We start from the raw sequence: 16,622 nt of genomic DNA on the forward strand, positions 1-16,622 counted from the left end.
CTTTTAACTTTTGGATAAGTGCTTCACCCCGGTCCACCAATTGAGGAAGATATTCAAAAAGAAACCATCAAAATTAGTTACAGCTGCATGCCTAACAGTCAACAAATAATATTGTCCCTCAACACAAGAATCATGAACAAATCAATGACATCTTCATCACAAACGGACTCCCCCAACTGCAACTGTCGTGTGAACGACTCATGCCCCCTCGAAAGAAAATGCCAGATGAAAGGAGTTATCTACCAAGTTACGGTGACAAGAAATGACAATGGCAAAATGGAGACACATGTCAGTCTAACACAGGGAACATTCAAAACAAAATTTAATGCACACATGTAGCTTCAGAAACAACTGTTTAAGGAATGTAACATCTTTAAGCTGTTATATTTGGTCATTGGCAGACAGAAATATTAATTATTCAGCCACCTGGAAAATCCTCTCAAAGAACAAAGCATATTCAACCAGTAGTAAAATGTGCAATCTATGTCTAACTGAAAAATATTTTGTCATTTGCAGACCAGAAATGTCTACATTGAGTTAACAGGAATGAATTGGCCATCATAGATATAAACACCTAGTTTGTAATTATGAATAATGCCAATAGACAAATACCGTTAACCTTGGATGCAACCCCCCCCTTTACTGGATGGTTAGCGATCACATGTTTTTGAATGTAGGCACCTCCTCCTTCCACATTGGACGTTGTGCACGTGATGTGCATGACGAGGCAGTTAATGATATGTTCTTTCCCGTGTAACTTTACTGACAGCTGGTGATTACTTATGGCATGATACAGGCTTGTACTGTCCATTAAAGAATTAATTGAACCACTGGATTATATATAAATGAAGCCAAGGGAATTGTCAAATACTAATTCTATTCTAAAAAAAAAAGCCTCACATCACTTGCTTGAATGCTTTAATCCAGAGTTAAGCGCAGCAAGGATTGTATATCACAACTCTGCTCGCACTGTGTCAACCCTCAGACCCATCAATGGTATTGAGCATCTTCTTGAAGGCAACCATGTGGTGTAGATGCATTTTGCAACTTAATTTCGTGTTTTCATTTCTTTTTACATCATTCACCAATCTAGTTGTCACATAACCCATGTCTGCACATTTGCTGTGCAGGCAGATGTTGTTCAACAGCACCAGTGATTCAAACTGACTGCATGACATTGTCTCAGAAATGTTACACCCATGTTCAGGATACCATGTTGTGCATCAGGCATACAAAGAGGTCAATGCTCAAATACGTGATTGAGGGGTTGATTTTACTTCCAGTGATCAATCATATAATGTTTTAATCTATGATGAACTCAAATGATAATGATCCACATAATATCACTTCAGCAGGGCGACATTCTACCTGCAACACCCTGAGAGACAAAGGGCATGAAACTTTATTTTTCTCTTTTTTGCTAAAAATATATGTATGACTCAAGAATGCAGCTATAGCATAGCACATTGTTGCCAAGCCTTTTGAATAACATCACATATTCCCGGCTCTGATTTCAGTTTGACTTTGAGATGCCAAAACACAGCTCCGACACTAAAGCTAAATTTTCTGCCTAACATTTTGTTGTTGCTACCCTGCACTTAATTCCTTTCAACCATTTTTTCATAAAAACAAAAATCTTTTCACCTTCCAACCCTCCTATTGATCTTGTCTTTTGTGGGTGTCAACGGTTGACGGTTAAGGCTTACTCATAGCATGAGGCAAAGGGGATTTCTTTAAGGCTGTCTGGAGGTCTTCAGGGGGGAGTAAGGCTTTTAACTTTCTTCTCTCGCTGGAAATATTCATTTGAAATTTTACCTCTGAAAACCTGACAAAGCAGAGATGTCAAATGAGGCATTATGAAAACTCCCTTACAGCAGGTGTGTGTGTGTGTGTGTGTGTTCCAACTCTGGGGTATTTAGGGTTACTGCTTGAGAGTTTAAAAATGCCAACTGCCTAGAGTTTTATAATGTAACCCAAGATAATAGAAAGATTTTTAACCACCAATAAAATGGTCTTCAGTGTGAGTGGAGTGTTACGACCCTCGGTCTGGAGAGGGTGCAACAATTAGTGTACTGAGTAACAGTGAGGCAAGGGTGCAACACAGTGAGACATAAACATTTAAATAAATATTTATTAACACAATGACAGGACAAGGGAACCGAACGGTTGCCAAAACAATAAACTATTAACAAAAGTAACCCACCCTTGACAGTGCTGAAAAGCACCAAACCTAAAGACAAAAAGTGGCAACCGCTGCTAACCTAGTGTGTCTAACAGAGGTAAGCTACGTGATGGGGTGTTTGCCCATGGGCATCTTACCTTGATCCCCTTGCCCAAAAGAGCTAAACAACTGAACATAACTCAAAATAGTCAAAATGCAAACTTAACCAAAAATGGGCCAGACATTACAAACACAAAGTAGCTACAACACACAAACTAAACTAGCTGGCCGGTGAACTGAAGACATGTGGGGGTTTAAATGGGAGACTGCACAACTGATGGAAACTGGATGATTCGTTGACCGGTTGATTAGGTGATGAGGAGCACCTGGCGGATACCTGAATGTAGAGTCAGAGTGAGGGTTAGATACAGGAGGCAACAAAAAAACTATACGGACACACCCGTGGCCGTAACAGGAGCATTGTCTTGTTAATTGTAAAGACACTCAGGAGATATCCTTTTTCAGCTAAGTAGGAATGTGCAGGTGCAATTGTGGTTTTTATATACAATATCAATCATATATGAAGAGTTGTGTAATTTGGCTATTAATATTTAGTCTGTTAATATTTAGCGCAGTCGCCTTACAGCAAGAAGGTGTTGGGTTCGAGCCCCCGGGGTAGTCCAACCTTGGGGGTCGTCCCAGGTCATCCTCTTTGTGGAGTTTGCATGTTCTCCTCGTGTCTATGTGGGTTTCCTCCAGGGACTCCGGTTCCCTCCCACATTCCAAAGACATGCAGGTCAGGTGAATCGGCTGTACTAAATTTTCCCTAGGTGTGAATGTGTCTGTGTGTGTGTGTGTGTGTTGGCCCTGTGATGGGCTAGCGGCCTGTCCAGGGTGTCTCCCCGCCTGCCACCCAGTGACTGCTGGGATAGGCTCCAGCATCTCCATGACCCTGAGTAAGGATAAGTGGTTTGGATAATGAATGAATGAATATTTAGTCTATTTCTGTTTCTAACCAGTACACTGCACTGGAGTAAGTTTGTTTTTTTGGGGAATTTGTGCATTTCCTCATTTCACACATTGGGAAAAAGTGCGCAATAAAAAAAATTGCTGTCTAAAGTGCAGAATTTTAGTTTGTCATGGTTTGGGTGCTATCATGTTAAGGGACACTGAAGCGAGGGCTGTTCTGGTTGCCCGCTCCCATTTAATTGGCGCCAGATAAATAAGGACTCGTATATGCGTATTGCTCAGCTCAATATTCCCTTCACGAATTGAAGTCCAGCAGTCTTTGCAGGTCTCCAGGCGCGTAGTAATGTGTCTCACACGGTCTGCGGGATCCTCTCCCTGCACCCAGTGGGTAGGGACACATAAGTATGTATGTATGTAAGTGAGAGGTTAATGGGGTGCAGGTGCACCTCATTGACCAGCTGGACTACTTTTGACTCTATACCTCCAGGCTAATACCCAAACTACCACCCAGTTTGCCACATCGGCCATATAAAGACCAAGAGAATATACTTACAGCTTAGAAGGGGTAATTTAGCAATCTATATGATAATTTCTGCAGTTGACATGCACCCAGTAAAGGAGGTGATGCCAGTCCTAGGAAGAAGCTGACATCCATGAGCAAGAAAATATGCACTGCTTTTGAACTGCCTTAAATAAAGAAGCAGGCCTGTATCTACACAGGTAGGTTTGTTTTGCACTCTGAAATCAAAAAACATGGCGAGAGAGTAAATATATCAATACACAAGATCTGTCCTCCTAAGAAAAAAAACATGCTCTTGTTACATGATGATCTAAACATCACAAAATTCACTTATCCCTGAAACTAATTTTAAACTTCTCATCATACAGATGAGCCCGTCGTTGTTCCTCACCGAAAAAAAAGTTTGAAATGTGTCAAACACTGAGAAAAGGGTTGAGCTCATGTCGACTGTGTATAACTGAATGCATCCAAGCTGACCTTGAATGAGTTTTTTTTTAATATATATACTATTCACTGTAGAGAAGGGGGGGGGGGGTTCTGCCAGAATGGACACTCTCACGCTTGCCCTATCAGTCTTGGCAAGCAGCAGCACCAACAACAGAGGAAAACACTTGCACCCTTCTCGGAAGAGTATACGTGCTCTTGGAAAAAGACCTTGAAGGAATTCATATTCACACCTAGCCTGCCTCAGGAGAAATAGTTTGTGTCTGCATGTAAAAAAAAACAAAAAACAAAAACTCGTTAATTCCTGTCATTATAAGCACACAACAATATAATGGTATTGACTTTTGTACAGCAGAAGACAGGTTAATAGTAGTGTAATCGGCGGCACAGTGGCGCAGTGGTTAGCGCGGTTGCCTCACAGCAAAGAAGCTGCTGGGTTCGAACCCCAGGGTAGTCCAACCTTGGGGGTCATCCCAGGTCGTCCTCTGTGCGGAGTTTGCATGTTGTCTGCGTGGGTTTCCTCCCACAGTCCAGAGACATGTAGGTCAGGTGAATCAGCCGTACTAAATTGTCCCTAGCTGTGAATGTGTCAGCCCTGTGATGGCCTGACGACCTGTCCAGGGTGTCTCCCCGCCTGCCGCCCAATGACTGCTGGGATAGGCTCCAGCATCCCGTGACCCCAGTTGGGATAAGTGGCTTGCATAATGGATGGATGGATGGATTTTTGTACAGCAGAAGACGAGTTAATAGTAGTGTACTGTATTTATGCTGCTTGCTATACGGCCACTGATTCTGTATGCCTCAACAGCCCGATGCATGTAGGAAAACTGGATTGGGAAGTTCTGACATTCCAGATAGTTAACATGTACACAGTGCATTGCTCTCCAGTGAAGGCTTGAATACCTGGATTCAAGGTCCTTGTCTTTTTTTTTCTTCAGGCTCAGTTGGTCTGAAAGTCACTGTAAGTAGTGTATTCACAAGAACAAGAGGCGACAGCCAGTAGAGGAATGGAGGCCATTATCATTTGGATATCGGCGCTCCACAGACTGACTTATAGCACTAATGAAGAAGACAGAAGAAGCTCTTACGTCATAAGAATAAGAAGTTTTAAAGTTTCCTGTAACTATGTGCTACATCACCATACCCGTGACGGGGAAACAATGACTCATTTGATACGAAACCCTTTTTTACTGTCGCGAGCTCAAGGGCAAACTTTTTCCTTGGAAAAGGTTAATTGGCACCATAACAGATGGGTTGTGTCTCGCCTTAAACATATCAGCGCAAGTGGTGTGTATGTGTGTGTCTGTGTGTGTGCGTGAGATGTGCGATGAGTAGCTGACAATGTTATGACTTACTGCCGACCCGTGATTAGAGGCCCTGTAACAGAAGAAAAACAAAACTAATCTGAAGATAAGTTACATCTTAATATGATTTCTTCACACTCCCCGTTAGCCAAATGAAATTGGGCTTTTCTTTCTGCTGTGGTAATTTGTATTCTTTTCGGTTGGACCGGGAATGAAACACGTCTTTGGGCCGGTGCATTTACATCATAGATCGGGATTCAAAGCCTCCGACTGTGGAAATGAATATTTGCACCTCCTCACCTCTGTGTCCCCTAATCCCACCTCAATAATAGAGAGTCGGTATGAGTTATCACTTTGCAGTCAGAAAGTGAAAATATCTCCGCAAAGATTAGTTTTGGGCATCCGACAAAGCGCTGTGAGTAAATGGGGTAACTTTGCACTTCTTATAATTACACTGAATAGATTCGTGGGTGTGTTTACTTGCACCTTTTATTAAACTTCTTCTGTCAGCCAGGTCAGTTAAGAACATGCTGTTATTTTACAAGGACAGCTTGACATAACTATGAGTGTCGTGCGTGATCTGTACATGTACAGTGTGTACACTATGCAGGTGAAAGTGTGACACTTCACCGTTGGTCTGGTTTGAATATCAAAAGCAACTTTATAAGAAAATACATGCTGGTACTATCTCAGAGTCAGCTTTTGGTGATTTTTTTTAATAACAATGCCATTTGTCAATTTAAATTGTGAAATATTCTAGCCTAAATTAAAATCTTAATTTCATCCCCAGTTTTGAGGCAAAAACTGTTTAAAAGCATCACGCGTAGCCACGCTGTATCAGAATCATCAGCCGTTTTATTGACATAAAGTCAATGAACGTAAGCTTTCATATTACTTGATTTTTTTTTTTTTTTACAAAATGTTTATTTATAATAGAGTGGGTTACGATGCTGTGAGTAGCAAAAAAAAGGGGGGGGGGCGCCCAGGTCAACTAAGCAATAGAAAGAAGAACTGGAGTTGTTCCCTGGGCACTGCCGCTGCCCACTGCTCCTTTACACTAGGATGGGTTAAATGCAGAAAACACATTTCATTGTAACCTGTACAATGAGAAAATAAAGTAGCTTTATTTCTCTCTTTCTTTCTTTCTTCTTCTTTTCTTTACCACTCTTCCATAATCTTTATTCAACAAAAAAAAATTCTGTGGGAGTGGGTGGACATTTAAGTGTGTTCCATTCCTTTTGTGACTTTAAATAATTTCTCAATTGTAAATATCTCCAAAACTCTTTAGAGTATGAACCAAATGTAAGGTATAAAGTTGATCAGCCACAGCATGAAGATATGGGAAAGAGTAAAAGAAGCTAGGTTAAGAGGAGAGGTGATGATTAGCCAGCAGCAGTATGGTTTCATGCCACAAAAGAGCACTACAGATGTGATGTTTGCTTTGAGAATGTTGATGGAGAAGTATAGAGAAGGTCAGAAGGAGTCACATTGTGTCTTTGTGGATTTAGAGAAAGCATACGACAGGATGCCGAGAGAGGAGGTGTGGTATTGTATGAGGAAATTGAGAGTTGCAGAGAAGTATGTAGGAGTGGTGCAGGATATGTAAGAGGGAAGTGTTACAGGGGTGAGGTGTGCGGTTGGAATGACAGATGGGTTCAAGGTGGAGGTGGGATTACATCAAGGATCGGCTCTGAGCCCTTTCTTGTTTGCAATGGTGATGGACAGGTTGACGGACAAGATCAGGCAGGAGTCTCCATGGACTACGATGTTTGCGGATGATTTTGTGATCTGTAGCGAGAGTAGGGTGCAGGTTGAGGAGAGGTGGAGGTATGCACTGGACAGAAGAGGAATGAAAGTCTGTAGGAGCAAGATGGAGTACCTATGTGTGAGTGAGAAGGAGGACAGCGGAATGGTGAGGATGTAAAGAGTAGAGGTGACGAAGGTGTATGAGTTTAAATACTTGGGGTCAACTGTCCAAAGTAACAGGGAGTGCAGAAGAGAGGTGAAGAAGAGAGTGCAGGCAGGGTGGCGTGGGCGGAGAAGAGTGTTGGAGTGATTTGTGACAGAAGGGTACCAGCAAGAGTTAAAGGGAAGGTTTACAAGATGGTTGTGAGACCAGCTATGTTATATGGTTTGGAGACAGTGGCACTGACGGAAAGACAGGAGATGGAGCTGGAGGTGGCAGAGTTGAGAGGCAAGAGAGACAAGATTGAGATGGTTTGGACATGTGTGGAGGAGAGATGCTGGGTATATTGGGAGAAGGATGCTGAATATGGAGCTGCCAGGGAAGAGGAAAAGAGGAAGGCCAAAGAGGAGGTTTATGGATGTGGTGAGGGAGAACATGAAGGTGGTTGGTGTGACAGAGCAAGATGCAGAGGGCAGGATGAATTGGAAGCGGATGATCCGCTGTAGCGACCCCTAACGGGAGCAGCCGAAAGTAGTAGTAGTAGAGAGTGTAAACCAAATTTATCTTGTAGTTTAAATGAATGGCCCCCTCAGACATCTGGTGTATTGTACTAAGTCCTTTCTCTGTCTACTCCCTAAACTCAGCATCAAACTTACTTGGCAGAAATCCATAGTCTTTGCAATCTTCATTGGTCTTGATATTGTTAAAGGTGCTTTCCCCCTTTTTCTCACCAGTGACCAGACTTTCAGGGTTTAGTTCATCCATTCATTTTTCATATTGAGTTTTCTCCAGCTATATTTTTTAGGGGGGGGGTCCCCTTTTTCTCCCCAATTGTATCCGGCCAATTACCCCGTTCTTCCGAGCTGTCCCAGTCGCTGCTCCACCCCCTCTGATGATCTGGGGAGGGCTGCAGACTACCACATATCTCCTCCAATATATGTGGATTCACCAGCCGCTTCTTTTCACCTGACAGTGAGGAGTTTCACCAAGGGGACGTACCGCGTGGGAGGATCACGCTATTCCCCCTAATTCCCCCACCCCCTGAACAAGCGCCTCAGCTGACCAGGAGGTGCTAGTGCAGTGACCAGGACACATACCTACATCCAGCTTCCCGTCCGCAGACACAGTCAATTGCGTCTGTAGGGACACCCGACCAAGCCGGTGGTAACACGGGGATTCAAACTGGCGATCCCCATGTTAGTAGGCAACGTAACAGACTGCTACACTACCTGGAAGCCCCATTCCAACTCATTGTAGTAGAAGGTTTGCCATGTGTTCTTGTGTTCATTTGTTGACTATTTCTCTGTTTTAGGCTATTCTAGTTACGGGTGTGGTGGGCTGGGTATTCCTGCATCTGCTTAAGTCATGGCATAGCTGGAAGTCCCCCATATTACTTGAAATTGGATTTGTTGCATTGCTCAAACTTAGAAAAAAATGGAGGTACTATTATACATGTGTACAGGTGTGTGTTAAAGGTTGATATTCATAACGTAAAGACATTACAATCATAAATATGTTAGTGTTCATAAATATATTGGCATTCATAAATATGAAGTGTGAGGAAGGATTGTTCAATCACACTTTTGAATTAATCCTTTCTTTTTTTAAACTCTAATATGTTTTTTTTTTCATCTTCTCCCCTCATCTGGCACTTAGAGCCTGAGCAACCAAATAGCTGGTGCTGTGTTGCTTGGTTAACCATTACAGTACAAGTTACTTTTAGCAACCTACTTTTAATTTGTAAGTCAAATATCATACCAACTGCCCCAAGATTAAATGTTCCCCAACATCCCTAATGTTACAAATAACAACTGGGTGGTAACTAGTATAATACAGTTGCCCCCTTTATTTATTTGTTTATTTTTATATCCCAGATGTGCCTTCAGTGGTTGGGCCAGTGTTTCTGGAACTACCTGGACTGGCAGGAAATATGTCACTACATCTCTACCTGCGTGGTGATGGGGCCTGACTACCAGGTCTACATGTGCGTCGCTGTCTTGAAGCACCTGCAACCTGACATACTTCAGCACACACAGTCCCAGGAGCTGCAGGTCTTCCTCAAGGTGCGGTGAAGCTGGTTCAAAGAGACACAGTGTTTTCCTTATGTTTAGTCACCTGGAATGTTGGATCTCTCTCGCTCTCTCTCTCTCTCTCTGTCTCTCTGTCTCTGTCTCTCAACCTCTCGTTCTCTTACTGCCTCGCTCTCTCTGTCTTTCTCACTCACTCACAAACTCACTCAGACCTTTTTCATAAGCCAACATTTGTTTTCGTACTATAAACAGGGTTCGTACGGTCATGAAAAACCCGGAAAAGTCATGGAAATCTAAAATGTAATTTCCAGGCCCTGGAAAAGTTATGGAATATATATATTTTTCTTTAAAGTTTTGGAAAAGTCATGGGAATATAGCTAGATTTGCATCAAATGTTATTACTAATTAATCCAAGCATAAAAAATAAAACTAAATTGGCACATAACCGTCGCAGTATTTCGGTGAAGTTATTTAAGTCTATGATTACAGGCCTGCCCACTAGCCCTCCAGTGCGCTAAGGTAGCAGGTGGCGAACCTGCTGTGCCAACATGCCAGGGAAGTGCAGCTTCAATAATACATGGCTTTATCAGGATAAGCACTAAATGCGGCTGGCAGAAGACACTGACCTAAAATGTGCTAGGTGTAAGGTGTCGATATTTCGAATATGGGCGAGGCTGCACTTGGTAGCCACATGAAGGGGAAAAAGCACGAGACAGCACCCGCTACTGCTAGCACCGCAGTTCCCATCGGTGAGTTTATGAACTCTGGTGTATCAACTACATCCAGCGACGCTACTGCACCTTCAACAATGAAGAAACAGACAACTTTGGATGTTTCAACAAAAAATGGAAGTCCTCAAAGTGGAGATTATGTGGACATTAAAATTCATGAATTCGCACTACTTATTCAAGTCATCCGAGGACACGAGCCGTATTTTTGCAGCCATGTTCCCGGACAGCCAGATTGCAGCAAGATTTGCCTGCGGTGAAAGAAAGTGTGCATATATGTCTCCACATTTGGGCTTGCTCCGTATTTTAAGACGCTCTTACTGGCAGAAGTATCCCAACAAACGGCATATGAAGTGCCATTTGACGAGAGCCTAAACCACCATTTGCAGTCTAAACAAATGGGTTTACATATGAGGCTGTGGGAAGGTGCACAGGTTAAGACTAAATACATTGGCTCAGAATTTTTGGGACATTCCACTGCAGTTGATATCGTGGAAAATATAAGCAAAGCGCTGTCTGAGACAGGAGTTCATAACCGCATCCAGCTGTCTATGGACGGGCCAAACGTGAACTGGAAAGCATCTGAACTAATACAGAAAGAGATGTGGTGGACAAATCGCTTCTCAACATTGGATCTTGTGGTTTGCATATCGTGCATAACACTGTCAGAGAGGGATGCAAAACTACCGGCTGGGACATTGAGCATACACTCTTGAGCCTATACTGGCTTTTCTGTGATTGTCCCGCTCATCATGAGGACTTTGTCACTGCCACTGGATGCAGCACCGTGATGCTCAAGTTCTGCAGACACCGTTGGCTTGAAAATGTTGGTGTGTCTGACCAAGCTTTGAAGCCTTGGCCCCACGTGACAACCTACATGGAGATGGTGCGAAAGGGTGATCTACCGGATCCTAAGGTTAAGTCTTTTGAGGCCATGAAGAACAGTTCCAAGGATCCTCTGTTCATCCCAAAAGTGATGCTCTTCAACAACATCGCAAGAGAGATTTATTTGGTGTCAGTTTTATTACTTATGTTTGTATTTGCTGGGAAACGGTTTACAATTTATTTCACACTATTGAGTGACACACATTCCATCTCTAGTTTTTGGGAGAGTTGTTTTATTTCATTTTAGATATAAGTATTATGTGTTTATTTTGTTAAAAGTGAATACAAGGAAATACACTGCAAAGATTTGTTTTAAAGAGGCACCACATGTTTGAAATGCAGACCTAATTTTACTTGGTGCTACAATAAATACTTTTCAGTGAACAATGAAGTCATTTTTTTGGTCATGGAAACTCAGTTAATGGTTGTGGAGAAGTCCTGGAAAAGTCATTGAAAATCATTGATGAAAGAGTGTATGAACCCTGTATAGAGTCCTGCACACTCACACACAAGCACATAATTATGTTGACAAGCTGGAAAGTGCAACACTTCAGTCAGTGCAAAAGTCACCATGCACACACACCACTCGTGCTGAAGCACTGTTCAATATGCATTTAATACAGTCTCCTTCACCTTGTCTCTCGCTGATAGCACTGTTATTAGCACTTCCATTAGTGGCCGCTGATGATTTTTGTGAATGAAAGGTCAGCTATAGAGTCATTGTTGTTCTAATCAGACATGGCAGCAGATAGTGCTACAGGGAAGGAGAAGGGCTAAAGACAGAAAAACTATGTTGCGTGAGTGTGTGTGTTTGTGTGTGTGTGTTGGGGGAGAGAGCGAGAGAGAGAGAATCTTGCACAATCCCTGTCCCAAGTTGAACTGTGGGAACATCTAAGTGATGCCAGTTTTCCTCCAAAGTTAGTTGTTCTCTGTGGGATAGATGTGAGGAAAGGGTTTTGGATTTGACAGATGGAGTATTTAGCAGAAGGTTTTGTTTTTTAGATCTCTCTCTCTTTCTCTCTTACACGCTCACTCAGTCAGAGCCACACAACAGGGTATATCTATATTTCATCTAAATTAAAAATTGAAAAGTCACATGTCTTGCTGCAGTTGTTCTGAGTCTAGCTAGAGCCTAGCAACTGCAGTGAAACTGAGGAAATGAGAGAAAAACAGTAGAAAACATGACAACACTTCAGATGTTACATCAAACAAGGCAAAATCAAACCTGGCTTTGCTCCTCTTCCAAAAGAGGAAAAAAAATAGAAAAATTAGTGAAAAACTGTCTCCACACATCTACCGCTTCCACGGATTTCACAGTGTCCCCTTGTTTGTCTAGGCCAGCGATTCCCAAACTTTTTAGGCAATGCACCAACCGGGTTGTTGTACCCCCACACCTTAAAAAAAAAATCCATTATCCAAACCTCTTTCCTGCTCTCAGGGTCATGGGAATGCTGGAGCCTATTCCAGCAGTCATTGGGCAGCAGGCAGAGAGACACCCTGGACGGGCCGCCAGTCCATCACAGGGCAAAAAAACTCAACCTAGCCTATTTATAGCCACATTAAAGGTATCAAGTTTAATCATACACAAATAATCAGAACACATGTAACAAATATTCAAGAGAGCTCAACAATGCACTCTCACATTCAAATCAAACTGAAATTACACTGGAACAAAGTTTCGATAAATTGCAACAAAGTTACGCACAAGCCGTCACTTTTAAAGAGCGAAGAGGATGGCTGAGGGCGAGTACACATGCACAGGCTCAGAGGCAGATAGGCCCATCATGAGAGAAGATGGGGGGAAATGCTGTCATCTTTTCAGCTGCATTAAAGGAAAATTGTATCAAGTTTAAATTCCAATTAACCACACATAACATCGAGGTTATGGAAAGTTCGAACACCAGTAATTTGAATCAAATTGCAGTGAAGTTACACATGATCCACCACGTAAAGAACAAAGAGAACGACACATGCATAGATTCAGAAACAGATAACATGGAAACAAGGAGGATCCATTTGAGGATTTTCAAGTCAGCCTGAGAGAGAGAAAGAGAGAGAGAGAGAAAGAGAGAGAGAGAGAAAGAGAGAGAGAGAGAGATGCTTGAGTGTTCCCTGTAACCAAGGCTCAGCATCTTTGGTTTTTACCAATTTTCCCCAAAAAATACCCAGATTTTTAAACTGATTTTCACCCGGATTTTATGTTTCCACGGATCCAAAAGTTGTTCCTGTTCTTGTGAGGTTATGTAATAGTGCCCTCTTGTGGTGAAATTCAGCATGCTGGATAGCTTTAAAAAATAAAAATTGAAAACGCCGAGTCTTGCCTGTAACCAAGTAGCAATAATAGCAATATCAATGGCCAAATACCCGTATTATGTGACAGGTGGGCCTGCATCTTTGCACAAAACTCTCCGAGGTTTGGCACAATTGAAGACAATTTAAGCCTCAATTCTTATAACCTTATTACACAAGCCCTTACATTTTTCCTCTCATGCATCCACCAAGAGGCAACTCAAGCACCCCTAGGGGTGCGCACCACACTTTGGGAATCCCTGGTCTAGGCCGCCTTTCTAAGTGCTCTTTTCACTTTTTTTCTCCAACGCTGGGTAAAACTATCTACAACGGTTACTTTTTTTCCCCTTTACTGGATAGCGGACAGTGATGCAGAGGACAGGAAACGAGGGGAGAGAGAAATGGCTATGACATGCAACAAAGGTCCCTTGCTGGAATTAAACCAGGGACGTTGTGGTTATGTGACATGCGCCGTAACCATTCAGCCACCGGGACGCTGACAAAGGTCACTGCTTGAGAGAGCTTGTTATTTCGTCCTACCCCGTCTCCAAGGACCTCTGTGTTGTTGTATTTTTTTCTGCTTCATTAATTCTCCCAGCGGAAATGTTAGGCCATTAACGCTGCTAGTGTGATTCCCATCGCTTATCTTTGCTCTCTCTCCGAGGGTTTAATGGTGTCAGCAATGTTTTCCTACTATGATGAATGTCTGGCGGGAACGACTTGTGTTGATCACTCTTCAGGCTTTACAGCTCTCAACAGAAGCTTCCTTTCAATCAGGATCCTGTCATTTTCACATGCTGCTCTTGCCAACCAGCAGACATGTCATACATGAAATGGAACGCAAACAACCTTGGGCTCAGATGATTCGAGTGGCTCGTATACTGCAGATAACACACTTATTCTACAGCTGACACATACCAACAAAGGCTCAAAGTCTAAACTAATAGGGTAAGCTGTCACTTTTGATAGTGTATATCAAAGATGATTTTCATCGTTTGTGCACTCAGAGTGGTAATGTAATACTGCCTGTATTAAGTATTTATGAAATGCACCTCATTAAATTTTAAAAAGGACCGCAAATATTAAGATGTTTTTTCCAACCTTAATGCAATATTGTAACTTTGACCATCATGGCAAGTCTGGGGCACTACAGCAGAGAAGGACGCTGGAGAGGGGAGTGTTGGGGTAAAGCAATGCATATTTTATTAGATCCTAACTACAGAAATGTGCAGTTCCTCAGCTTGTGGTTCCCTTTGCTTATAAATAATCTCTTTTCAAGCCTGCGAGTAACAACTTTGCAGTCTTTTTTTATATAGATACATATTTGCGGTTCTATATACGTCCACCAGCTCAATCCCACCTCACTCACCGCAACTGCACTGTCTTGTGCCAAACCCATGGAATTGATATTAACCTGGACAAACCAAACAGTAACTGGATCCTCCCAAAGACATGCTTCTGTGCTATGAGACAGAAGAAAGTGAAGATCAGCACATGTTGAAAGTCTGTTAAAGGCCCGTGTCATGTATAATGTTAAAAGATAGAATCCATGAGGGGTGTCTGGGTAGCGTAGTCGTCTATTCCGTTGCCTACCAACATGGAGATCGCCGGTTCGAATCCCCGTGTTACCACCGGCTTGGTCAGGCGTTCCCTACAGACACAATTGGCCGTGTCTGCAGGTGGGAAGCCGGATGTGGGTATGTGTCCTGGTCGCTGCACTAGCGCCTCCTCTGGTTGGTCGGGGCACTTGTTCAAGGGGGAGGGGGAACTGGGGGGAATAGCGTGATCCTCCCACGTGCTACGTCCCCCTGGTGAATCTCCTCACTGTCAGATGAAAAGAAGCGGAGGAGCCATGTGGTAGTCTGCAGCCCTCCTCGAATCGGCAGAGGGAGTGGAGCAGCAATCGGGATTGCTCGGAAGAGTGGGGTAATTGGCCAGATACAAGTGGGGAGAAAAAAAAAGGAGGTGGGGGAATTAAAAAAAATTTTTTTTAAATATATAGAATCCACTTATTTGTTCTGGGCTGAGTCCTTGAATTTAGCCCTACCTTCGGGGGGCAGTGCACCAGAGGCCGTTTTAATAACTCCCCTTTCAATGTGCTGCATACATGGCATGGACCCTCCACTCTTTCATCAACCTTAGGAAGTAAACATCTACAAAAGGTAGTAAAAGCTAACTTTCTGATCATTCTTGTAGCCAGTGAGGTTAGCTATGCCATGATAGAGTCATACCTACAGCGGCAATTATTGCACACTGGCTTGAAACACTGACTGAACAAATGAATAAAATAAAATGTGCTTTAGTGTCAGGTTCTCCTGGCCTCCAGCCAGCATGGTTATTATATTTCACCAAGAGAGTTCTTAGCAGTTTTATTGCGTTTTTTATCTGAGCTGTACTTCTTCACACGTCTGCATGTATGCGGGTGGAGATGTAACTGTAGGTCTCAATAGGCTTGGATTAACAGGCCTGTGTCTGTGCTGTTATGTCATTTTGCACTCTGATATTTAAAATCTCATTACCTCAACAGAGATAAAGGTTGTTTATTGGTTTGGTGAAGACATTAAATCTGAAAGATTCGATTTTATTTCCTGTGCCTCCAAAACAGGTTAAATGTTAAGTATTTTATATAAATCTTGTATTACATCTCAAAAAGACTGAGCAGCGCTGAAGAAAACTTGTTTTCTGTAACCATCACCACCCATATATTATCTGTATGGAAGGAGAGCTGAATGCCTTCATTATTTGTGACACTGACGTCAGCAAAAGTTTTTTTTATGGTTTTGAAGCCTTTTTTATTTTTGTTCTCTTAAAATTGCAAAACATTTTGCATTGCTTTTTGTGATTTGATGAAAATTGCTAGTCAAATGTCAGCTTTTTGACAGGCTGCGTCTATTTGCTGTGGACATTGCCATGTCTAATGAAAGCTTTGGTCATGGTCATCTCATTTCCCCTGATAATTTCTTTTCCCCATCGAGGACAATAGTAACAGAATGGTATTTCATTTACTGACAGCGAGGTAATCATGTTCTTCTCCTTCTTCCCCGTCTAGGAGGAGCCTATCCAGGGCTTCAAGGTGAGTAACTATCTGGAGTACATGGAGGGGTTGGAGCGCGCTTACCGGAAAACAGTCCTCACCGACATGAAAACCATCCGTGACTCCGTAGCGTAGAAACACCTGAAATCCCATTCAAGCTTTCACAATTTTACAGCTCAGTAACAGGAGGTGTATGTGAAAAGTGACCTACCATACCTTAGAGGAATAGATCCAGCACACCGTGGCTCCCTACATGGCTGTCTGCACTCTTTTTTGGAATTATTCAACGTTGTGTATCACCACTGACAAGAAATACTGTCATCCTGTTTCCCTGGCAAGTGTTCAGTGTGGA

At 42.6% G+C, this 16,622-nt stretch overlaps 1 protein-coding gene across 1 annotated transcript in view; it reads left to right on the forward strand.

The window, feature by feature from the left end:
* The window catches only part of tbc1d32 (TBC1 domain family, member 32), a 121,520-nt gene extending 105,115 nt beyond the window's left edge, over positions 1–16,405 (forward strand). Inside the window, exons 33-34 of the mRNA XM_056294202.1 lie at positions 9,179–9,367; positions 16,286–16,405. Coding sequence (XP_056150177.1) covers positions 9,179–9,367; positions 16,286–16,405 — 309 coding nt within the window. The remainder of the gene's footprint in view (positions 1–9,178; positions 9,368–16,285) is intronic.
* Positions 16,406–16,622: the final 217 nt, after the last annotated feature.

Source organism: Lampris incognitus, chromosome 15 (assembly GCF_029633865.1).
Source record: "Lampris incognitus isolate fLamInc1 chromosome 15, fLamInc1.hap2, whole genome shotgun sequence".
In the NCBI taxonomy this organism is placed as follows: Eukaryota; Metazoa; Chordata; class Actinopteri; order Lampriformes; family Lampridae; genus Lampris; species Lampris incognitus.